At 50.0% G+C, this 24,641-nt stretch overlaps 2 protein-coding genes across 2 annotated transcripts; both read left to right on the top strand.

Annotated features, from left to right (window-relative positions):
• The first annotated feature begins 237 nt into the window (after positions 1-237).
• Positions 238-7,851, top strand: TNFRSF13C (TNF receptor superfamily member 13C). Its single transcript, XM_072596282.1, has 3 exons — positions 238-865; positions 4,352-4,582; positions 5,648-7,851. The coding sequence occupies exons 1-3, from the start codon at positions 748-750 to the stop codon at positions 5,851-5,853; spliced, it is 555 nt and encodes a 184-aa protein (XP_072452383.1). The 5' UTR covers positions 238-747; the 3' UTR covers positions 5,854-7,851.
• Positions 7,852-13,279: 5,428 nt separating this feature from the next.
• LOC140496493 (cytochrome P450 2D14-like) lies at positions 13,280-24,198 on the top strand. Its single transcript, XM_072596283.1, is given in 9 exon segments — positions 13,280-14,374; positions 15,509-15,680; positions 16,931-17,083; positions 17,513-17,673; positions 17,761-17,934; positions 18,070-18,211; positions 20,980-21,167; positions 21,722-21,863; positions 23,905-24,198. Coding segments are annotated over 9 exon segments (1,509 nt in total). The 5' UTR covers positions 13,280-14,176; the 3' UTR covers positions 24,084-24,198.
• Positions 24,199-24,641: the final 443 nt, after the last annotated feature.

Here is a 24,641-nt window from a genome sequence, read left to right as displayed (position 1 = left end):
TTCTGCCTCTGTCTCTCTCTCTGTGTCTCTCTATCTCTCTCTGTCTGACCCTTTCTGCCTTTCCCCTGCCTTTGCCTTTATCTCTGCTCCAGACGATTCCTGTTTCTGGTCAAGCTATCTCTAGGACCACAGAACTTTCATTCCTCTTTTCCTTCCTGTTTCCAGATGGGTTTCTTTCTTAGCCTCTTTCTGTGTCTTTCTCTGCACTTCCCTTTCTGCCTTACTGGATCTTCCCTGCCTCTCTTGTTCTTGTTTGGGGTCCGACAATCATAGACTGTCAGAGAAGAGATTCTCTCCGTAAAAATCTCTTAGTGATCATCAGGTCCAACCGCTCACCGAGGGTGGAGAACACTTCTAAATGTGCTTGAACACCTGTAGGGATGAGGAGCTCACTTGCCATCAAAGCTTCTTCACTTGGAGGCCCTCCTAATTTCCTGTGCTGACCTCAGCAGGCTAGGCTCCATGGTGAGGGGCCCCTAGGGATGGAGGAGGAGGACACAGAGTGTGACACACAGTCAGAGACTTGAGGAAGGTGTGGGTACAGCCAGTCAGGGTCCCTGGGCCCCAGGTACGTTCTTGCTCGGTCGGGGATGGGGGAGGGTCATGGTGACTTCTGAAGCAAAGAGCCGGCCAGGGAGGGGAAAGCTGCCCCCAAACCCGCCCCCTCCTTCCTGGGTTCCCAGCCTGCCTGCCTTCAAAAGCCTCCTGGGCAACTGAGTAGCTGCAGCTGCAGGCTGACAGTCAAGGATGGTGGGGCAAGGGTTTGGAGGGGCCAGCGGGAAATGTCCTCCACTGTGTTTTGATGAACTCCTCAGGAAGTGCTTGCCATGCAATTTGTACCAGACCCTCACGGCTACTGGAGCTGGTAGGGACACCTCCCCCCTTCCCCTTCAGTTTCCTCTTCCTTGGCTCTACCCCCCTCCCTTCTTCTCCCCATCTCCTCCTTACTCTTGCCCTCTTTTCCTTTGGTGCCTTTGTCTTTTCTCCGTTTTCCTCCCCTTTCTCTCCCCCTTTCCCTCTTCTCTCTTCGTCTCTCCCCTTCTCTCTCCTTTCTATCCTCTCCCTTCTGTCCTCTTGCATTCCATGCTGAGTGTGACCAAAGGGGCTTGGAACTGAAGCCTGTTTTCCAGAATTCCGAGGCCTGTCCTGGAGAAGAAGGAATAGCTTTGTTCTACTTGGTGCCTCCGCTCCCCCAAGGCAGAACCAGGATCAGAGGAGAGCTTCCGGATCCTGATTTTTGCTTAGCATAAGGAAAAGTTCCTTAGAAAGAGTTCTGCCCCAGGGACTCCAGCCCAAGGTACCCCAACATAGATCCTGTCCTCTAGAGGTTTACAATTTGGGGGGAGGGGTAGAGGACAGAGTACAAATCTATACATAACCACAATTAATGAGAAAGGGAGATAAGTATGGAGGAGAGGTCTGATCAAAGTGCTCAGAGAAATCTGAGGAGAGAGAAGATGTTTTCACATGGGATGTGGACAAAGCAGGCCAAGGAAGATTTCATGGAAGTGGTATCGTCCAAGTTGGCCCTCAGTGGAAGAAGGGTTTCCTTCCTAGAGATGGGGAGTAGGAGCTCTAGGCATAGGGGACAGCATGAGCAAATGTGGATAGGAGGGAAAGGGCAGAATGAGAATGGAGACAGAAGTCTCCAGCTTGACTATCCTAGACCTGCAAAATGCTCTACCTCTGGAAGCCAAAGGAGCTCCAGGCCTGAAGTCATGAAGGTCTGAGTTAAAATCTAGCTTCAGATACTAACTAGCTATGTGACCCTGAGCAAGTCAGTTTCCTCCTCTGTAAAATGAGCTGAAGAAGGCAAAATGCTTGAATATTTCTGCCAAGAAAGCACCAAAAGAGGTCACAGAAAGTCAGACATGACTGAACAGCGGCCTCTGAGGACATGCTTTCAAATCTGGGAGTGGTCAGTGTGACTTTAGACAGGTCACCTCATTCTCTGGGCCTCAGTTTCTTGCTCTGCAAAACAAGTGGATTGAAGGAGATGGTCTCTGAGGTCCCTTTGTGACTAATCTTATAAGTGGAGAGTCCATGAAGGACGATGGGAGTCTGGGAAGGGCTGGAGTCTCTGAAAGAAAGAGGAGTTAGGAGATGGAGATCAGGACCTGTGCTCCCTCGCCCCCCAGAAGAGGGTCAGAGGTGGGTGGAGACAGGGCTGCAGTTTTGGGAAGAGAGTGTGAGGGGTGCAGGAGGTTGGGGAGTCTTCTGAATGCAGGTGATAACTGAAGCCGCAGCTGAGCCTCAAGGTTCGAACTGTTGATAAGAAATGTGAGGAAGAGCAGCCCACAAAGGAGACCAAGAAGTAGCAATCAGAGAGGGGAGGAGAACCAGGAGGGAGCTGTACTGTGACTGCTGAGAAGGGAGAGGTCATCTGCCATGAGGCCTGGTCAACACCTTCAGGTCGAAGAAGGGGGAGGGGAGGCAGTAACTGCAGGCCACAGGAATCCAAAAGAAGGCTTGGAGGGCCAAGCAAAGACCAAGGGCTCTGAAACAGGGCAGAGAGTGGGTGAGAGCAAAGACACCTTTGCAGAACGGCTGGCTGTTTCACTCTATGGCCCTCTCATACCCCCTCCACAGGTCCCCCCTCTTCTTTCCCACCTATGAAAACCCTACTGTTTCTATTTCCTGCCTCCACCTGTCTCTCTCATAATGTCTCTCACTTTGTCTCTTCAATTCCCTTCCTATCTCTCATTATCTCTCTCTTCTTCCTCTTCCTTTATCTGCCTCCCTCCATTGTCTTTCTGGGATGCGTGAATCACAGATCCTTGTTTAGTAGGGACTTTGTGGACGATTTAGTCCAATGTTCCACTCAGGACAGGAGTCCCCTTTAAAGTTTCCCTAAGGGACGCTCATCCAGCCTGTTCTCAGACCCTTGGGACAAAGCAGCCTATTGGGTTATGGGACAGTTGGAGTTGCTTAGATACATGAGCCAGTCAGGCCCCAGCATGACAATGGACAGAACCAGGGAGCAGGCAGGGGACCCCAAGGTGTGATGTTACAACAGGCTGGCTTGGGTAGAGCAAACAATAGAACAGAGAATCATTATCTGAGCTGTAGTGATCAAGGGAGGTGCTTTCTGGGAAAGCAGGTACTCAGGGATCCCAGGTCTATGTCTGGGGGAGGGGGGGCTCAGTCAGCTGGAGAGAAATTGCCTTTCTCTCTCCTTCCTTCACACCCCCTTTCTCCTTTCTCCCTCGCCCGTTTTTTTGTCTTCTACCTGTCTTGTGTCACTTTCTCCTTTCCCTTGTCTCTCCCCTCTTCTCCTCCCTCCATCTCTCTTCCTCCTCCCCCATCTCCTCTCCTCTCCCTTCCTTACCTTCTACTCTTCCTCATCCACTCCTAAAATCTGTCTTTCCCTTCTTCATTCTCTGTCTCTCTCCTGAGATGTCCTGGATGAGCTGGAGCAGATAAGACTTTATGTAACAGAAGGAAAAAAACCTCCCAAACCTTCAGCCCAGGCACCTGAGGAGTATCCCCTGTGTTACAGGCAGCGAACATGTACATGGGGGGAGGTGTATTCACCTAGGTAGGTGTGAACACACCTGAATGTGGGCTCCTGCATGAGAGGAAGCCCAGGGGGATGTTGCCTTTTCAGAAAACTTGGGGAAGTCTACAGAGGTGACTTTGCTGCCTTGTTCAGGGCCTCTGGCTCTGGGGGCTTCTGCATTCCAGGCTCCCTCCAGAATCCTCCCACTCAGGAGGAGAGAGAAAGAGGAGAACATGTGGGCTGGGGAAAGGCGTCAGCTCCTCCTCCATCCAGGACTTTCTGTCCCATCTTTCTCTGTCTCATTGTAGCCCTCTGGCTGTCTTTTTTGTCCTATCTCTCCTTTCCTCTCTATCTCGTAGGACCATAAAACCTTGCTTAGAGCTGCTCTCCCTCCCTCCCCCATCTCCTCTCTGTCTCTCTGTCTTCCTCGCTTTCTCTCTGTCTTTGTCTCTTTCTCCACATTATTTTTGTCTCTTTACATCTGTCTCCCTGTCTGTCTTTATGTTTATTTCTTTGTGTTCTCTCTGTCCCTCTGTTACTTTCTCTTGATCTCTCCTTTGTCGGTTACCATCTATCTCTATATTTCCCTTTCCACTTTTGTCTCTCTTTTTTTCTGACTCTGCCTTTCTGTCTCTCTCTTAGTCTCTCTCTTTCCCTTCCTTTCTGTCTATTTTTCTTTCCTTTGCCTTTTTCTGTATCTCTGTCTCTCCATCTATCTCCCTGCCTTTATCTCCTCTCTCTGCCTCTGTCTCAGTCTCTTTAGCTCTCAGCCTCTGTCTTCCTCTACCTCCCTCTGCCTAAGTTACTTTCTACCCTCTCAGGTTCTGGGTATCTGCCTCTTTATGTTCCCAGACAACATCTCCAGCTCCTCAGAGACAGTCACACTGATGACCCAAGTGTCCAATACGTCAACAACTTCACTCCTCAGGATGTTTCCAGGCCCATACCTCCTCCTTGGGATCCCCATAGGGCTGGCAATAGTGCTGGCCATGCTGTATGGTCTGCTGGTGTGTCTGCTGCAAAGACGCCTGGAGAGGGCCCCCGCTGACGAGGAGGCTGGCTCCAGCAGGGAACTAGTCCAGGGTGAGTGAGACCATATTCAGGGAGGACACAAGGAGGAGGTAGCTGCCAGTCCCAACCCTTGCTCAGTCAGAGCCCTAGACTGAGACAGACCAAGAGAGATTGGGTAATACGGTAGAAAGGAAACTGGTTATGAAGTCAGATAACTCGGGTTCAAATCTCATCTCTGAAGTGGGAAAACCTTAAAATCATGTTACCTCTTGGGGTCTCAGTTTTGTAATCTGTAAAAATAAGGGGATGGACTCGATGTCTTCTGAGGTCCAATCTATCTTTAGCTATAGGATCTGAAAATATAATATAATCCTCGGAACTCCATTCCCCAGTCTCTGTGTCTTTGGGCAATGATTTCTAAGGCTCCCTGCAGCTCCAGATGCCCTGACTGATAGGTCAGCTTGGTTGGCTGGGAGTTCCCAGAGGGATCTCTTTCCCCAGGCTGTTTCTGTCTACAGGGGATCTCAGGGATCAGATCCCAGAGTCGCAGGGTCAGAAGGAAACTCAGACACTTCCTCCTCTACGGGTCTCGGTTCCCAGAGGGGGGAAGTCACAACCTCCACATCAGTCTCTGTTCAAGTCACAGAGATTGTGACTTCTCCAGTATCTGAGGACATGGCCCGATGGGAGAAGCCAGAAGGAAGTTGAGAGGGCTTTTAGTTCATCTTGTCTTTGTTTTGTAGATGAAGAAACCAGGGCCCACAGAGGAGACTTGAACTCAGGTCCTCTGACTTCCCAGTTCTGGAGCTCTACTTAAGGCTCCTAGCTGTCTCCACTCCTGGTTGTCAACAGAGCCAGTTACAACAAAGAGGAGATGCCTAGGACTGGGGAGTGGGGCAGAAACCCTGCGGGGGTTGGAATGGGAAGCTTAGGGACTGGGAAGGAGAAGGAGGGAGGAAGAGAAAAGGGAATGGGGCGGAGGGAAGCCCTAATCTCTCCCCTACCTCCCCACCTCTCATCAGCTCTTGCTCTCCCCAACCACCAAGGCTCAACCTCCCCTTCCCCTACCTTCCTCCCACAGGGTTGGACCTCCCCCCCTTCCCCACTTCTCATCAGCTCTCTCACCCTTCCTCCCAGGGGTCGACCTCCCCCTTTACCAAGAACCCAAAGCCTTACAGACCCAGAACAGCAACTTGGGTGAAGACCAGGACCAACATCCTTTTCAGGAATGTGATGGTGCTCCTGAGCTCCCCTCAGCACCCAGTCACAGCTTCCCTGTGCCCGCCACAGAGCTGGGGGCCATGGAGCTTGTCACCACCAAGACCATCACCACGGAGCTGTAGTGGCAGGACCTGGCTAGGACAAGGCTGGCTCCAGCCCCTCCACCCACTCCCCTGGGGCTTGGGAACCCTCTCTTCTTTTCCTTGCAAGGGACTATGAGCCCCCTTCCCCAGGGGGCCTGTGGACCTCCTGCCTCCCAGAACTACTTGCAGAGATGGCAGTGTGCAATGGGACTCATAAGAGCTGTGTTCAAATCTTGCTCCCTGATAGTTATAGGACTTTGGGCATATTCCTTCTCCTCTCCTCCTTAGTTTCTTCCTAGGTTAAATGAAATGGGGCAGGAGGAGTGTGGAGGCAGAGAGCTTAATACTTGTAAAGTAACTTCCATCTCCAAGTGGACGATCCCTCCTGGATTGTCTTCCAAGCCCTTCTCCCTGACAACCCTGCTCTAAACCCTGGCCCTTGGCCAGCCCTAGCACAGAAATGCTTTCAAGGTCGGGCTGAGGTTCAGAAGACCTCCACTATACTTAAGGAAAGGGGTACAAAGACAATGGTCAGGGCGCTCCAACTCTTTGGGTCCCTTTGGCCCTGGCCTTTCACTCCAGTTTCCAGATTTTCCTTCATGTTTCATCTCCTTTACTCACCTTGGCCCTTTGTCCTGGGGAGCAGTGGAGTGAAATGAAAAGGGGACTGATTTCTGAGTCTGATCCTGGCTCTGCCACTGGCGACCTGCAAGACTTTTCATTGCCTCATTTTCCACCTCTGTAAAATGAACTCCAAAATTCTATGATCTTTGCTCCTTCTAGTCTGTTCTATGCTTATTACATAACAGGGAATTTGAGTTCCCTGAGTGCCTTGAACTCGAGACATGGCCTTTGGAAAGTCCCCTTCTCTCTATGGGACTCAGCTCCCTACACCGTGACCTCAGTGGCTCCCAAGGTCCATTTCCAGCTCAAAATCCTGCAATGCCAGAAAATCTGCCCTTCATTCATTTCCTGAGACAACATGGTCCCAGGCAGCCTCTGGCCAAAGGCAAGTCTCAGAAGCAGTTGTGGTCACCGAGAAACTGTAAGGAAACAACTGTAAGGAAACAACAGCTGAGGTGTGCTTCAGGAAGTTCAGTTGGGTTCACTCAAGGTTCTAAATGTTCTCAGAGAGAGAAAAAAATGTCAGCTCGCCTTTACAAAGTAGCCAAGCAACTGAGAAGCTTTTGACAAGGTAATAAGCTATTTGAGGTTGGCTTCCAAGTGCAGGGAGTTAGACAAGAAAAGTGGGTCAGGTACCCAACAAAAACCCTTCACTTGCTTGGAAGCCAAGGATTCACGATTCTGTAGCCTGACACAGATCCCCTACAGAGTCCTTCTTTATGAAGGACTGTTATGCAAAAGTCTCCACATGGGGGGAGTCTCTCTTCTCTCTCTACACACACACACACACACACACACACACACACACACACACACATGCATGCATGCATACACACATACATACATACATACTTACATGCATACATATGATTGCTAGAAGAGGCAAACCAAGAATTTACTAAGAATCTCAAGGAGGCAAATCAATCACTTTTCTCCAATTAGTCACAAATACATAGGCAAGAGCTTTTGGCAGCAAAGATGTCCTGGAGCCCTGGGAGATTCTTGAACTCCTGTAATTGAAAAAGAGATGGGTTTCTCCTTCAAACAAAACAAGGAAAACAAGCTGGATTAAGCAAAAATCCATCAGGAATGAGGGCCTAATTGGTACCTAGTTATTCATATTCCTTCAAGTCTTGTAGACCTCTCATGGCCTCTTCAGGTAGATAAGCTCCTTCAGCTCAGTCACAGGCAGGGCTAGATGTTGGCAGCCATAACCAGATCTAGCTTCTGTAATTCTATGATACTGTATCTAAAAACAGGGATGTTGGGGAAAGAAATGTGCAAATCTTGACATAATTTTTAAAGGGTTCAGTGTGAAATGGGGTTATTTGAAAATATGTGCAATGTGAATTATTTGTGCCCAGCTGACTGTTATAGTTTGAGATTTCAATAAAGAGTTCATTTTTTGGATAATTTTGATTACATTAAATTGAAAAGTTTTTGCACAAATAAAGTCAATGCAGCCAAGATTAAGAGGGAAGCAAAAAACTGGGAAAGAATTTTTACAACCAATATCTCTGATAAAGACTTAATTTCTAAAATTTATAGAGAACTGAGTCAAATTTATAAGAATACAAGTCATTCCCCAGTTGATGAATGGTCAAAGGATATGAACAGGCAGTCTTCAGAGGACGAAATTAAAGCTATCTATAGTCATATGAAAAAATGCTCTAATTACTATTGCTTAGAGAAATGCAAATCAAAACAATTCTTAGGTACCATACCACACCTATCAGATTGGCTAACATGACAAAACAGGAAAATTATAAATTCTGGAGAAGATGTGGGAAAATTGGAACACTAATTCATTGTTGTTGGAGCTGTGAGCTGATCCAAACATTGTGGAGAGCAGTTTGGAACTATAAGAGACTATGAAAATGTGCATACCCTTTGACCCAACAATGCCATCCCATGGTGGCTCATCCTCACAGACCTAATATCTACAGGGGGAGATGCAGGGTGGGATAGGGTAAGCCCCAGTGTCCTCTCTCCAAGGGTATAGGAAGGAGGCTCTCAACACAAAGCTGGGACCTTCCCTTTTCTCTCCTTGGCAGCTACCCCTGTCTGATAGTAAACCCTTTAATAACACAAATAGCTACCAATGATAGAATGCTTTAACATGTGTAAAGCATTTTACAATATTATCTCATGTGATTCATATAACAATTCTGTTATTATTATCCTCATTTTTCAGATGAGGAAACTGAGGCAGATATAGGTTAAGTGAGCTAGTAAGTATCTGAGGTTGGATTTGAATTCAGGACTTCCTGACTCCAGAACCAGAACTTCATGCACTGTGGTACCACCCAGGTGCCTCTGCAGTTACATGGTGCCTAGAATACACAGACAGCCTGGTCCCCAGAGGCCCCCATCTAGTCCAACCCTCTTGTTTTATAGAGGGGGAAATGACTTAGCCAAAGTCAGACAGACAGTTATACATCAGAGATGGAATTTGAACCCATCTGGTGGGTTCTTAAATAGAAATGTGGAAGCTGACATTTGGGGGAAGGTGATGGTGGCATTTCTGGAACTTTTGGGGGCAAAAGCACTGTCTATAAGTGGGTGATCTCTTCCCTAGAAACCTGTTTAGGGATATGCAAATGAGAAGCAAGATTTTTTTATTTTTTAAATTCTAGTCTCTATGGGGGCCCCCTTTGTGGGACTTGGCAGTCCTTGATGGCCCTAGTTGGAAGGGACTTCTGGCCGCAGCTCTCTCTGACCCACCACTCCCAGCTGGTTTCTCATTCCTTGCTGCCACCCCATCCCTTTCCCCCAACTTCCTAACCCCTCCAGGGTTCTATGATAATTCCATATTTTAGGATTCCATGTTCTCTGGTGATGAGCTAACCTCCTGTGCTCTAGAATTCTATGCTTTAGGAATTGATATTCTAGAAAACATTATTCTAGAATAAAGGTGTCTAACGCAGAGTAGGAATATCCTCAGGGAATATTTGGTATATAGCTATGTTATCTTATGGAAGTATTGCCGAAGTAATGGTGTTAGTGACAAAAGGTGCAGCTTGGAGACCAGTGGGGGTAGTGGGAAGGAGTGGGGGTTCTAGTGCCTCTGAAAAACGTGAAAGAAACAGCCTCTTGCTCATCTCCTTCATGCCTTACTTACCCCCAGGAAACCCATCATCATACTATAAGATTTCCTTCCAGATAGAAGTCTAGAACATGGGATCCTAGCATTTTATTCATTCTTAGAAGACATGGGTCTAGAAGATAGACTTCTAGTCTGAGGAAGTCTAGACCCTGAACTTCTTGAGTATAGAGTTCTATCACATGGTCTTCTAGAACACAGGAATTTAGAGCAATCCAGTTGCCCACCTGTGGCAGTCTGTTGGTCCCTAACCTGGTGCACAGGAATCTAGAAGACAAGTTTCCAAACTGGTTTTCAGTCTTCATAACCCTTGGTTTTCAGCATCCTTTACTCCCTATTCAATATAAAAGAAATCAGTTCTAGAATTCCCCATGTATATGTACAAAAGAATGAAATGACTGAATTTTCAGGAAGAAACTTTATTTGCTAATGACTTTTTCGAGTGACACTGAATCATTAAATGCTTATCAGAACAGTGCAATAAATTAGTGACATTCTCTATTCCATCTCTTCTCAGTCAAATAGTTTTATCTTCTATCTGACTTTTTAAAGAGTTCCCCTTCTCTTCCAGAACACATTAAACTTTTACTTTGTTTCTTGCTTGGGACTTGATTGAGACCAGGACTGAAAATCCAGGTTTAGGAATCCCTTGTCTTTAGTTCTGGGCACCAGGATCTTATTTTCTAGGCCATTATGTTCCCAAATTCCATGCTCCAGAAGTTGCTTCAGGATTTTATTGTATTCTATCTAATAAATAGTTATTAAGTGTGTATTGTTGATTCCTAGGCACTGGAACAGGTGCTTTGGAAACCAGGATGAAAATTGACATTCTGTCTTCTAGAATGGATAAATCCTTGTTCCACACAGAGAGGGGTCACTGTTTCAGGACCTGGACAGATCCAGGCACATTCATTACATTTCTTCTATGCTGGGCTAAGCCTCAGCTTTGTAGGAGGCAGACCCTTACCTTGTGCCTAACACAATGGGAAAAAGACTAAGAGTCTTTTGTATCATCCAGCGAATTGGGGAAAAAGCCAAAGAAAGCCAGTCTTTTGTACTTTTTGGGGATTTGAATTATCCAATGCCCTGAATTATTCGTGCTTTCCTCGTTCTTGAAGGCTGCTCTTCCGGGTTTTGCTGGGCTGAGGATCGGGAGACAGCCTGGGACGAGGGCCCAGGGTGACCCCCAAGGCCACCCAAGGAAGGGGAGGTGGTTAGGACTACCTCTAAGCAAGGGGCCAAGTCACGAGGCTGGGCAACCTCTGGGCTTGACTTCTCTCCTTGTTTCAGTTTCTGTTCTTTGTTTTCATTGCTTTAGACATCTCTCTTTTCTCTTCCCCAACACCATCCCCCCTCCCCAAATGGTCTCCATGTCCTCCAGGAGAGGTCAGAGAGCTCTCTCCACAGCAGAGATACCAGGTTAGATGCTAGGAAGGATGTCCTAAGAGTAAGCCAAGAGATACCCCTCCCCATGTCTGCTGCTGGATTTTCCTGTAGGGAGGCAGAGGAGAGGCTGGCCTCCCCAGGAGGCCCCAAGGGGCGGAGAGAGGGGAACCTGGGGAAGTCTTGGTTCCCTTTGTAACTTTCCGAGGTCCTTTTCACTTCCTCCCCTCTAAAAGAAGGTAGGGAGGAAGGGGGGCAGTCTGGCTGCTTTGCTGGGGGGTGGGAACCAGGTAAAGGCAATGTGTCTATGACCCGGACCTCCTGGACCACTGCCATGCCCACCTCCTCCTTCTATCACACATCCAAAGGTGAGATCCTGAGGGATCTCAAATGTGGAGCCCTCATTTTTACAGAGGTTTAGTGACATGCTTTTACACACACACATGCACACACACATCCACACTCACACCACTGTTTGTCCCCTTGCGGCAGATAGCCAGGTCTTTGTGTCATATTCTATATCTGGGGAGGGAAGGAGGGATGGAGATAATGTGTCTCCTCAAATGGTTGGATGCATTTGCTTTGCCCTCGAATGAGTGAGTTTTCTAGTTTTGGCATCACCTGCAATACCAGGGAGCTCCAGGATGGCAAGCACCATCTTTTTCCTTTCTTTGTATCTCTAGAGCTTGGTGCAGTACGTGGAACATAGTAGGGTCTTAATCAATGTTTGCTGATACTGACTAATCTGGAACAAAGCAGAAACCTGGATGACTCAAACTCACCCCCACTACTCCCCCTGATGATCGTAATGTCATGGCCTCATAGACTTGAGGTTGGAAGGAACCTCAGATGCCACCAAGTCCAATCCACCCCTCCTATTTTACAGGTGAGGAAGTTGAGGTCTAGGGGGGTGACCAAGGTAATCAGGTAAGCAAGGCCACCTAGGTAAAGAACAGGATAGGCAGGATTTCAATCAGGAAACTTCTTACTTGGCTGAGGGTAATTCATCCAATGAACCTGGCCAGAGGGCCAGGGGATAAACTAGACCCTCAGAGCCTTTTAGCTCAAAGGAAGGTTAGAAAGTTGTAGGGCCTTTCCGGGGCTGCTAGTTCTGTATTCTTGACTTCCTTGTAAACCTGGCAGGAGGTCAGGGCTGGAAGGGCCCCTCAAGACTTTAATTAGTCTGACTCTGCTATTCTATAGAATTTGGAAAGGATGTGAAAGTTAGGAGGTGTCCAAACTGAAGCCAGTTGTAGAATTTTTAGGGCTGAATGAGACCTTAGAGATTATCTAGTATAACTCCCCCTCCATTTACAGAGGGGGAAACTGAGGCTTCAAAGGGGGAAAGGTCACCCAGACAGGAAATGGTCAAGCTGAAACTTGAACATTTGTCCTCTGAGTTTTTTTGGGGGGGTGGCATCTGACAGGGGAAGAAGGGAATGAGGGTTAAGAATCAATGTTTTCTGAGATGGGGAGTCTGAGGAGAAGGGCAGAGGTCATGAGAGGTGAAGGTCTGTAAGACTTCAGGAGGTGCAGGTGGTTCCATGGCTGGGGACCTCCCAGAGGCTGAGATGGGGGCTGGGAGAAGGCCTTCCAGATCTGGTGAACTCTAGCAAGCTCCCAATGTTGAAAACCTGGGACTTCCTGGCTCCTTGGAGGGGCTAGTGCCCCAGAAGATGGTGGGCCTCTTGCCCAGGTCTAGGTGATCAAGTCAGCCAGGGACTCTGGAGAAACTGAAGGGAGGGGATGGAGTAGAGAAGGTGAGGGCCTGGCTACAGACCCAGGAGACTTACCTTTGAGCCCCAGCTATGCTCTTCACCACTCGTGTGACCTTAGACAGGTCACCCTCCCTCCATTGGTCCTAAGGTTCCTTCTATGACAAGTGCCTCTTCTGTCCTTATTCTTGGTAAAGGAGTCTGAATTATGATGACCCTGCCTGCTCCCTGCAGGGGCCCTCTCCTCTGCCTCTTGAGAGGAAGGGAGAGAGAAGCTGGGAAATAAAGAGCAGACCATGACTTGTTCCCCATAGAAAGCTGACTCTCCAGTGCTCACTCAGAATTTCAGCAGCCTTTCTCATTCAGCTTTCTCATTTTGCAGAAAACAAGTGAAAAGATTTACTCAAGGACCCAAATTGAGAGAATTAGAGGGGACCTAGGGCCATCTACTCCAATCCATATCTAAAAGAAGTCTCCTCTTTAACATACCTGACCATAGCTTGTCCAGTCTCTGCTTGGACCCCGCAAAGGAGGGGAACCCACCACCTCCTAAGGTGAGCTAATCCACTTTAGGGCAACTCCCATTTTTTTCTAAATTCTAATTTATTAAATTCTAAAAAATTTGATTGTCTCCTCTTCCCCTTCCAACCCTCCCCCACATCACTTCTGCCCTCTGAGTCCAAATAGAACTGGTCCAATCCCTCCTCCCCACTAGAGCTCTTCACAAACTTAAACACAGCTGCCATGCCCTTCCCCTCCCCCTCCTCATCCCACTCCCTTCCCCAAGCTACCTGTGTCCACTTCCTTCTATCTATTTCTCACCATCCTGCTTACTTCCCCTGGACACGCTCCAGCTATCCAGTCCAGAGACAGAGTAATGTCAAAAGCCTTGGCCTGGAAACCAGGATTCCCTGGGCTGGCTGGAGTCTCCACTAACGCACTGAAACTCACTCAGTGGCCTTGGGAAAGAAATTTACAGAAAAGAGGACTGAGATGCAGAGAAGGGAAGTCACTTTCCAGAGGACCTCAGTCAGAGACAGAGCTCAAACCCCGGTCTCCCCTCTGCTCTGTCCATGGTTGCCCCCAAGAGGCTTAACAGATATCACACTCTGGGGCTGGAGATGCTTTGTGAGGCTCAACACTAAAACCCTACTGTAGGTGAGGTACTGAGGATTGTGCCCATTTTACAGAGGAGGGCAGGGAGGCTCAGCGAGTGACTTCCAGGTAGGAGGGGTCAGAGCAAGATCCGACCCCAGGTTCTCTCTCGGACCTCTTCCTCCCTCCCCTGCCCCCCCGACTCCCTTTTCGATTAGATTAAATCCCTCAGCCTGTCTGGAGGGATTTCCAGTAGCTGTAGCTGCCCAGCTCCTCCCCCTTTAAGAGGAGCCGGGCTACAGATGGGGCAGGGAGAGGGGAGGTGCCATCTGGGGAGGAGCCCAGGCATGGACTCCAACCCCGGGAGCTGGATAGAAAGTCAGGGGCAGCCTTCCAGAAAGAGGAGAAGCGTCTTCAGCGGGGACAGAGACGGAGGAAGATCATGGCACTCGCGGCTCAGCTGTTCAGTAGGGAGACCCTGACCACTATGGTCCTGGCCCTCATGGTCTTCTTGTTCCTTTTGGAGCTCTCAAAACGGTGGCGGAGGCCCCCCCGCTATCCTCCGGGCCCCGCCTCGATTCCCCTGCTGGGAAACATACTCCAACTAGACTTTAAGAACCTCCACGGCTCCTTCAGACAGGTAAGGGGGCCGGCTGGGGCGGGGCTGGGACAGGGTGGGCTGGGGACAGACCCCCACCCTGGGGGCCTGTGAACGTCAGATGGCGGATCCTCGCCCCCAGTCTCCCAGTGCCTGCTGGGCAGTGACAGGTTAGCCAAAAGTACTTAGGAATCGATCCCGGGGATTCGAGAAACAAACTCTTCTTTCAAAGTTCATCCTGGGGTCAAGGTGCAGCCCACTCTAGTGCCCCTTCCACTGCCCCTCACCCCAACGCTGCCGCGGTCTGCCAGAGTCCGCCCCGGTGCTGAAGTCCGCAGTCTCTCCACTGGGCCTGGGCTTGTCACATCCCTGACAGCTTTATCTCTGGCCCCCCCACCTCCCACCCCTCTTTTCCTTTCCACTCCTTCCCCGACGGGCTGCCAATTGGTCTCCCTGCTTTCAGCCTCTCCCCTGCCAATCCTTCCGTAACGCGCCCAGACTCTCCCTAGTGGGCAGCCTCACATCAGTGCCTCCCTGCCCTCTGGGTCTGGGTGCAGGAAACCCTACCGAGCCTGCGGGAACTCCGGCGCCCCCTCCAGCCTCCCCTCCCTCCTTCCCTCTGTTGCAACCAGACAATAGGATGGGGGTCTCCTTGAAGGCAGGGGAGAGCCCCAGCTCCTATATTAACTACATTTTCTAGGATTTCCTGCTGCTTTTGTGGAGCACTGTCTGGAACTGAAGTCAGAGGGCCTGGGCTCAAATCTCAGGGTCTGCCATTTTCTGCCTGGGTGACTTTGGGCAAGTCACTTAACCCCTGTTTGCCTCAGTTTCCCTCCTCTGTAAAATGAGGTGGACTCAATGGCCTTTAAGGTTCTTCCAGCTCTGACTCTCTGAGCCTATGAAAGAAGCATGCAGCTTCTGTAATCTGCACACATGACATCTCATCTATGTTCCTGGTTCAGTTGCTATGTGGGTGTTCATCACCTCTTCTAATCTGGATGGGCACAGTGGGCAGCATCTCCTGCTCCCTCCGGCTTGGATGCTCCTCCTCCTGGTAGTACCTAAGTGCTGGGGCCAAGATTCAGAACTCTAGGGTAGGGACTCCAGGTCAGCATGGTGCAGGGAGTCCCTGGCCTTGCCTTCTCCTCCTGCCCATGACTTCCCTTCCCTCCACAGCTCCGGAAGAAGTTTGGGGATGTCTTTAGCCTCCAGATGATCTGGACCCCTGTAGTGGTGCTGAATGGACCAGAGGCTGTCCGGGAGGCCTTGGTGCAGAAGTCTGAGGAGACTTCAGACAGGCCATCCTTACCAGTCAACAAGTACCTGGACTTTGGGCCCAATTCCCAAGGCAAGTTGCTCTTTGACCCAGCAGGTGCCCCAGGGTAGCCTTACTCACTAGAATACTGTCTTCAAAAGCAATGCTTGGTCACCCTCAGAAGTCATCAAGTTCAACCTTCTTATCATTCAGAGGGAACTGAGTCCCAGAGCAGTTAATTCTGGGAGGCTTCACTCGCCCAACACTTCTTGTGGGGGGTGGGCATCTCAACTCAACAGTGAAGGTGTCAAGTGTGGGGTGGAGTGGTCAAGGAGGGCTTCTGGGTGGAGGCAGGGCTTCACTTGTCTGCCTAATCAAAGTGACCCATGGTCTCTTAATTGCCATACCCTCATCCTCCCTGACCCCTGCACCCTCTTTCTCCAACCTCTCTCCTCTCTGACACTGCTCTCTCCTAGCCCTCCTCCTACCTGACTGTTGCTTGTCATGCCCACGAAGCCTGGGTGTTCCCCAACACCTTGTTTGGGGCCCTGTCCCTTGGTGATCTCACCAGATCCCATGGGTTTAATCATTTTCTCCATATCAGATGACTCCCAGACTGGTATATCCAGGCCCACCTCACCCACGTGGATCACAGCATCTCAAACTAGCCATCCCATAGACTGTCAAACTCAGTACATCCAAAACCAGACTCACTCTCTTTCCCCTCAAACTTCCCTCAGCTCAACTTCCCAAATGCTGTGGAGCGAACCACCATCCTCCCAGTTCCTGGGTCACTCAGACTGTCCAAGTAGTGTCCCATTGGTCTTCCTGCCCCAAGGGCCTCCAGCGGTTCCTTCTTGCCTCCAGTATCAAGTACAAATTTTTCTGTCTGGCATCCAGTCCTTCATAATGTGAGCTTTTCCTACCTTTCAGACTTCATCCACTTTCCTCCCCTCCATCCACTCTGCAACTAGTGACAGGGACCAGTTTGCTGTTCCTTGGACATCATTTCCAACTCTAAGCATTCGAAGGGGCTGTGTCACCTATCTGGGAGGATCCCCCCACTTCTGCCCCACCCTTTTCTGGCTTCTTTAGAGACTCATTCAGATCACCCCTACCCAGCCCCCTCAGCTGCTACTTCTCTCCCCATGAGGTTACCTTGCATCCATTTGGAAGGCGTCTCATATTATGTATCAGCCTCTCATTTTGCCCAGTAGGAGGTAAGCCCTCTTACAGTACTGGGGCCATGATTTTACCTGACTTTTTCTCTCCAGTGCCCAGCACCATTTCTGGCACAGTCAGTCCAAACTAAACTGACTGATTCAGCTATTTCACCCCACCAGGTGTGATATTAGCCAGATATGGGGAAGCCTGGAAGGAGCAGAGAAGGTTCTCCTTGACCACCTTGAGGAACTTTGGACTGGGAAAGCAGAGCCTGGAGCAGTGGGTGACCACTGAGGCAGCCTTTCTCTGCTCTGCCTTTGCCTCCAAGGAAGGTGGGTCTGTGTCCCTCTAGAGGAGCCAGAATGAACAACTTTCTCAGCTAAACTACAGTTGAGGGAGATGGGAACCCAAGGACACTTGTGGGGCATGGACTTAGATCTTCAAGGATGAGGATGGGGGTGCCCTTGGAGCTCACCTGGAAGTAGCCTCAGAGAAAAGGAAACCAGGTGCTTGCTGAATTAGGGCTGAGTTCACTTGCTTCTAAGCTGCTAAAGGATCAGTCCTATCAGCACCCTCTAAATTTTAACACCCTGTAGCAAAGCCCTGCTGACCTACCTTAGTCTGCCTCCTGCACCACAGGGGAGCAGATAAATGAGAGGACTGAAAGGGCTCCGAAGCTGTGTAGGAATGGGGCAGCAGAGTTACACTCTAGGATGTCTACCTCCCCTCGCCCCTTTCCCTCCACATTGCCTCCCCCACAGGACAACCATTTGACCCCCTCTATCTCCTGACTTGTTGTGTCACCAATGTGATTGCCTCCCTGACATATGGGAAACGATTCAACTATGATTACCACAAGCTGCAGAAGCTTCTGGACCTTCTGGAGATCGGCATGAAGGAGGGCATGGGACTGATGCAGGACGTACTTGTAGCCAAGTCCCCTTCCCTCAGGCCCCAGGTATCCTAGCCAGCAGACAGGGCCATCTGTGACAACCAGTTCCCTACCCAGGTGATAAATGAGTTTCCAGTGCTCCTCTCCATCCCGGGGCTGCCTCAGTGGATTTTCCGAGGTCAGAAGGCTTTCTTTGATATCCTGGATGAATTCTTAGAAGAGTACAAGGACACCTGGGACCCAGCCCAACCTTGAGACCTGACAGATGCCTTCCTGCTGGAGATAGAGAAGGTGAGGGCTCCCAGTGCCCCAGAGGAAGGGAAGGGACCCACAGCAGCAGGTCAGGAGGGAGCTGGGGAGGCTGCCCAGAAAGGACTCCCATGCACCCTCCATCCCCTGAAGTCTTCCTACTCTCCTTCCTTCCAGGCCAAGGGGAGCCCAGGGAGCAGTTTCAACCATGAGAACCTCCGAATGGTCCTAGGGGACCTCTTCACGGCGGGCATGGCAACCACTGCCACCACCCTCCAATGGGCACTGTTGCTCCTACTCCTCCATCCCGATGTCCAACGTGAGCCCCACAAGGCCTGGCCAGGGAGGGAGGGAGCCCAATGGGGAGGGCCAAGCCACAGTCTGGTACCTAGGCTCCCCAGGACACCGAGTGCTTTCCTGGACATGGCATTCAGGGACAGGGCCCTAGGGAGGAGAGAAGGCATAGAATCCAAGAGGTAGCCCCCATGACACTAGGGAGCTCATAGACTGGCTTACCAAGGAATCAGGACACCTGAAACTGCCTTGGACTTGCAGAGAGACCTTGGATAAGTCAGAGACTATTGCATGAGAGAGACCTTAGAGGTCATCAAGTCCAGTCCCCTCATGTTACAGATGAAGAAACTGAGGCTTACAGAGAGAAGGGGAGTTACCCAAGGTCACACAGCTAGTAAATCAAAAATATTTTAACTTTAGCCTTGTAGTGTGATTTCAGACACGAGCCAATTCCTGGCAAGAGTTACCTTGAGCTCTTAGAGGTTAAGTAACTGGCCTAGGCTCACACAGCTACTGTCAGAGGCAGAACTTGAACCCAGGTCCTACTGACTCTGAAACCACTTTTCTATTAACCACAATGTGCTGCCTCTTACATGGCAGATAGCAGCCACAGTCATGGCAGCCTTTATCCTCATCCCAATTCCCATTCCACAGATGAGATGGGTCAGTACGGAGGATCAAGGAGAGATTCTTCTCTAGTACTTTTAGCTCAAGCCCCTACTGGTGTGTGCCCCCTAGCACACACACACACACACACACACTGAGACATATACACATATAGATATATACACACACACACAGATACACACACAGACACACACACAGACACACACACAGAGATACACACAGAGACATACACATAGACACACACAGACATATACACACACAGACACACACAGAGATAAACACACAAACACACACACACAGATACACACACAGACATGCACACACACAGACACACACAGAGGCTCACAGAGGCACACACACAGACATACACACATACAGACACATACACACAGACACACACACAGACATACACGCACAGACACATACACAGATACACACACAGACACACACACAGTGGCACACACAGACGTATGCACGTACACACACATAGACACACACACAGATACACACAGACATATGCACACACACAGACACACACAAACACACACAGAGACACACACCCAGATACACACACAGACATATGCACACACACAGACACACACAGACACACACAGAGACACACACCCAGATACACACACAGACATACGCACACACACAGACACACACAGAGGCACGCAGAGGCACACACACAGACATACACACATATAGACATATACACACAGACACACGCACAGACATACACAGACACATACACAGATACACACACAGACACACACAGAGGCACACACAGACATATGCACGTACACACACATAGACACACACACAGACATATGCACACACACAGACACACACAAACACACACAGAGACACACACCCAGATACACACAGACATACGCACACACACAGACACACACAGAGGCACACACACAGACATACACACATACAGACACATACACACAGACACACACACACAGACATACACGCACAGACACATACACAGATACACACACAGACACAGAGAGGCACACACATAGATGCACACACACAGATACACATAGACATATGCACACACACAGACATACAAACATACACACACATATAGACACACACAGTCACACACACAGACACACACAGAGGCACACAGAGGCACACACACAGACATACAAACATACGCACACATACAGACACATACACACAGACACACACACAGAGGCACACACACAGACATACGCACACATGCAGACACACAGAGACATACACGCACACGTCCAAGTATCATTTATACTGGATGGCAGACAGGCTTTGTTCTCACTGGCCCTAAAGGGCAGAACCAGGAACCTTGCAGGAAAGATACAAACAAGTGTCTGAAGTATCATGAATAATGGTTCCTAACCATGAGAGCTGTTCCAGAGTGGGATGGGCTGCCTTCCATAGCCTAGCCTGGTAGCAGTCCCTTCAGGGGACTGAAGGAAGCCCATAGCAGAGATATTGTGGAGGTGAAAAGCAGAGCAAAGACCTCTCAACGATGGGAATTTCCCAGTCTCTTGTGGAAGCCCCATGCCATTTTCACAAGGACTCTGAGAGCAAAGCAGAATGTCTGCCATCCTCTTCTGACCTCACCCTCTTGGCTGGCATTTGGATGACACTCTAAGGTTTGCCTGGGACTTCCTGCCCACCCTCTCGTGTGTCCATGGTGCCCTCAGAATGTGCGGAAGTCACAGAGGTAGATCTTGACTCAATGGAAACACACTTCCTAGCTAGAGTTGTCCCAAAGAGGACTGGCTTGCCTTGGAGGTAGTGAGTTCCCTGCCACTAGAGATCTCCAAACTGATGCAAGAGAATGGACCCTTGTGCTAGTACAGTTTGGACTAGATGCCCCTTAGGGTCCTTGTAGCAAGCAACAACCACTTATTAAATGCTCACTTTGTACCAGGAACTATTGTAAGTGATGGGAATACAAAAGCCCTTCCTTTGTAAGGGGAATGGGGAGCAGTGCTGAGAAGGTTCATGCCTCATGACCCTCAGATGACCAAATGTCCAAGCTGGAAGGGCCTGAGAGACCATCTGGTGATCTTGTTCACGTAGCTGCTTAGGGCTGGACTCCAGCAGAAACCCTGCCTCTCTTGGGATGGCCCCTCTCATCCTCACCTTCACTGGTCTCTCCAGGCAGGGTCCAGGAGGAAGTAGACCAAGTGATTGGCCGAAGCCGGAGGCCGACTCTGAAGGACCAGGCCCACATGCCATACACCAACGCCGTGATACATGAAATTCAGCGTTTCTCAGATATCATTCCCCTGGGTGTCCCACACAGGGCAAGCCGAGACATTGAGATCCAAGGCTTCTCCATCCCCAAGGTGCCCACCTGCCCCAAGGCCTAGCCCCTGGGCTCTAGAAAGGAAGCCAAGTGCAGGGCCAGCTGGGTCAGAGACCCTCCTCTGCACCTTGAAGCACAAGCACATGTGGCCTGGGATGAGGCCTGTTCCCTATCTGGGCCTCAGTTTCTTTGTCTGAAAAATGAGGGGATAGGATTGGATGGTCTCTGAGCTCCTGCCTAACTCTGACCTCCCCTGTTCTAAGGCCCCTCCCAGTCCTGACATCCCTTGTTCTGAGGTCCCTCCCAGTCCTGACATTTCCTGTTCTAAGACCCTTCCCATCTCTGACCTCCCCTGTTCTAAGACCCTTGCCCCAGCTCTGACTACCCCTGTTCTCAGGTCCTTCCCATCCCTGACATCCCTTTTTCCTAGGCCCCCTCCCTCAGTTCTGACCTTCTAATTAAGTGACCTTCATTCAGGGATGAGGAGGCCCAGGAGGTTCCTGGGGCCTGGTTGGGGACCTGGGGAGAAGGCAGGGGGTCCAGGAGGCCCAGGTTCCACCTTCCTCACATCCTTTTCTTGGGACTGAACTTTAGGGGACCACCCTGGTCACCAACCTGAGCTCAGTGCTGAAGGACGAATCCAGCTGGGAGTGGCCTTACCGCTTCCACCCTGAGCACTTCCTGGATGCACAAGGACACTTTGTGAAGCCTGAAGCCTTCATACCTTTCTCTGCAGGTACAGGCAGGACTGGTGGGGAGAGGGACACCTTCAGGGATCAGAGGCTCCTGAGATGAGCTCCCAGGGCACAACAGAGCCCTGGAGGAGATTCAACTTCAGATTCCAGCTCTTAGCCCTTGCTAGCTGCCAGACCTGTGATGAGTGCCTGTTAACATCTCTGAGTCTCAGTTTTCTTATCCGGGCAATGGGGATAATCATCTATGCACTACCAGACCCCTCTGGGTTGTGAGGATAATCCTATAGAAACAGGACTCAGGTGCTAGCCCAGCAGAAGGCACTCTGCACCAAAGATTGGTATCCAACTTTCCTCCTCAACTTTGACCATCACTCACATCCAGGAGGCAGTTTTGGCCATTAAATAGGGGAGCCACGACACCCAGAAGTGAGGCCAGAACCATCATTAGACATCCTTGAACCTGGAGCAGTTCAAGGGTCAACAAGCTTGGGAGAGACAATCCATCTGGGGGTGCAGCCAGATGAGAAGTGGGGTGACCTATTCCCTCTCTCCTCTGGCCTCCAGTACCCCCAAAGGAGGAATGTGATGCCTGAGATAGCAGTCTCCAGGGTGATGGGAGTAAAACGGCCCCGTTGCACTAGGGGGCCTAGAAGTAAGCCTCAGCTGGCCCACTCTAGTCAGTACAAGAATGAGGTATCAACGAAGGCATACTGGGGCTTCATGGTGGGCTGGGGAGAAGCAGGATGTTTGAGAATGGATGGAGAGGAGCCTTGTTCTAGAGCTGGGAGGGACCTCAGTCACTGAGCCCAGAAACTGAAGCACAGAGAGGTCAAGTGACTTAAATAAGTAGGGGGTGAAAGAGGCAGGATCTGAACCCAGAGCCTCTAACTCCAAAGCCAATATGCCTTCCTCTGTTCCACATTCCCATGTGTTTCTCAAAGGAATCTCTAAACCACAAGACTTTCTAGTCTGTGAGTCTTTGGCACCTAAGTTTCCATTCTCAGTCTTTGGAGGCTCCATTCCTTGCTCTTTCTAGAGCCTGGAGGCTCAAGGAGAGGGAGTGAGAACTAAGGAGGAAAAGAGGGAGCTGAAGTGATGAGGATTGCAGGCATGTCATCCAGGGCATGCCTGAATAGCTATGATCCTGAGTGGGACCAGGTGATTTCTCAGGTCCCTTCTAACTGTAACATTCTGGGCTTCAAGGAGGAAAGGAAGGGCAAAGTAGAGGAGGAGGAAAAGGGAGATTGGGGGAATGTGTTCTTTAGATTCCTAGGGTTGAAAGAATAAGGCCTTTGACAGGAAGTTTCTTGGACTATTTAAAGTGTGTCAAGCACCAGCCTATTGGGAAACTGTGACCTCCATAACCAGCTTCCCTGCCTCCCCATTCCATCTATTTTAAATAGGGTACAGTTCACAAAAACCAAATTTCCCAACAAGTTTTTGGTTTTGTGGTATACAATGAGGTCCCCCCTGTAGTGCAGAGCAGGTAAGCCTAGGAGAGGAAATAGTGTTGAAGCAGTGGGAGTAATGGAAAGACAGCTGGATTCAGCTTCAGGGGTCCTGGGTTCAAATCCTGCATGGTCATTTCCTGTCTGTGTGACCTTGGGCAAATCATGCAAGGTGGGCCTCAGCTGTCTCATTTATAAAATAAGGGGATTAGAATAGAAGGGCTGAGGTCCCAACCAGCTCTTGTTAGGAATAAGGTCTTCCACTTATCATGTGGGGGACCTTAGACAAGTAGCCTGTGGCTCAGTTTCCTTATCTGTAAAATTAGAAGGGTGGACTTGCTGGCTTCTAAAGTTCCTTCCACCTTCAAACTTCTAATCTTACGACTTTGAATCTTGGCCCTGAACACCTACCACCAGCATCACCTCCCTGTACCTCGGTTTTCTCATCTGTAAAATGGGGTGGGGTTGGACTTGATGGTTTCTAAGGCCCTTTCTAGATCTAAACCTGTGTTCCTTTGTGAGAGCTAATCAGAGGGGAATCAGGGGGGTTGGAACATCTCCCCATAAGCCTGGGAATGACAGCATCTTGGTTTTCTGCATCCCCCCAATCCTTATGCTTGCCTCTGTCATGCAGGCCGCCGGGTGTGCCTGGGGGAGCCACTGGCCAAGATGGAGCTGTTCCTCTTTTTCACTAACCTGCTACAAGACTTCAACTTTGTCCTGCCCCCAGGGGACTCCCTGCCCAATGACAAGGCCAACATCTCATTTATCTTAACCCCTCAGCCCTTCCAGGTCTGTGCTGTGCCCAGATAGCAGAGGGGCCTGTCCTGCCCATACCCCTCGCCAGTGCGCTTTGACTAACCTGGCTTCCCTTGGGCTAAGGGATTATGTCACTGGTCTCATGGGAAATAAACTTCTCAGCTCCTGCCTCCTGCCTTCCAGTCTTGTGGGCACTGAGGGGAGGAACATGGCCATGTCAGGGTTAGGGAGAGCACATGGGGTTGTAGTAGTTAGAGCTGGGAGCAACCCCGTGGGAGGATCATTTAGTCACAATTCCTCCCTTTCCCGGGTAAGGAAACTCTAGTCTGGAAAGGTTCAGTGATTTGCTATAACCAGTAAGGATCACAGCTAGCCATGCTCCCTGCCTCCAAAGCCAGGGCTCTCTGTAACAAGCTAGGCTGCCTTTCCTCTCTGGGCCTGTCTTCTCCTTTGAGAAATGAGGGGGCTGCACTCAATGACCCCTACAGTCTCTCTTCCAGACTGAACAGGTCTAAAGGCAGTGGGCCTCATTCCCCACAGGACCTCCACCTCTGGGCCAGTGACAGCAGCCAGCATGGAGCCCTGAATTCTGTCCAGTTGTGCCCAGTCAGG

Source organism: Notamacropus eugenii, chromosome 3, assembly GCF_028372415.1.
Source record: "Notamacropus eugenii isolate mMacEug1 chromosome 3, mMacEug1.pri_v2, whole genome shotgun sequence".
Taxonomy (NCBI): domain Eukaryota; kingdom Metazoa; phylum Chordata; class Mammalia; order Diprotodontia; family Macropodidae; genus Notamacropus; species Notamacropus eugenii.
This window is presented reverse-complemented; position numbering and strand designations above follow the sequence as displayed.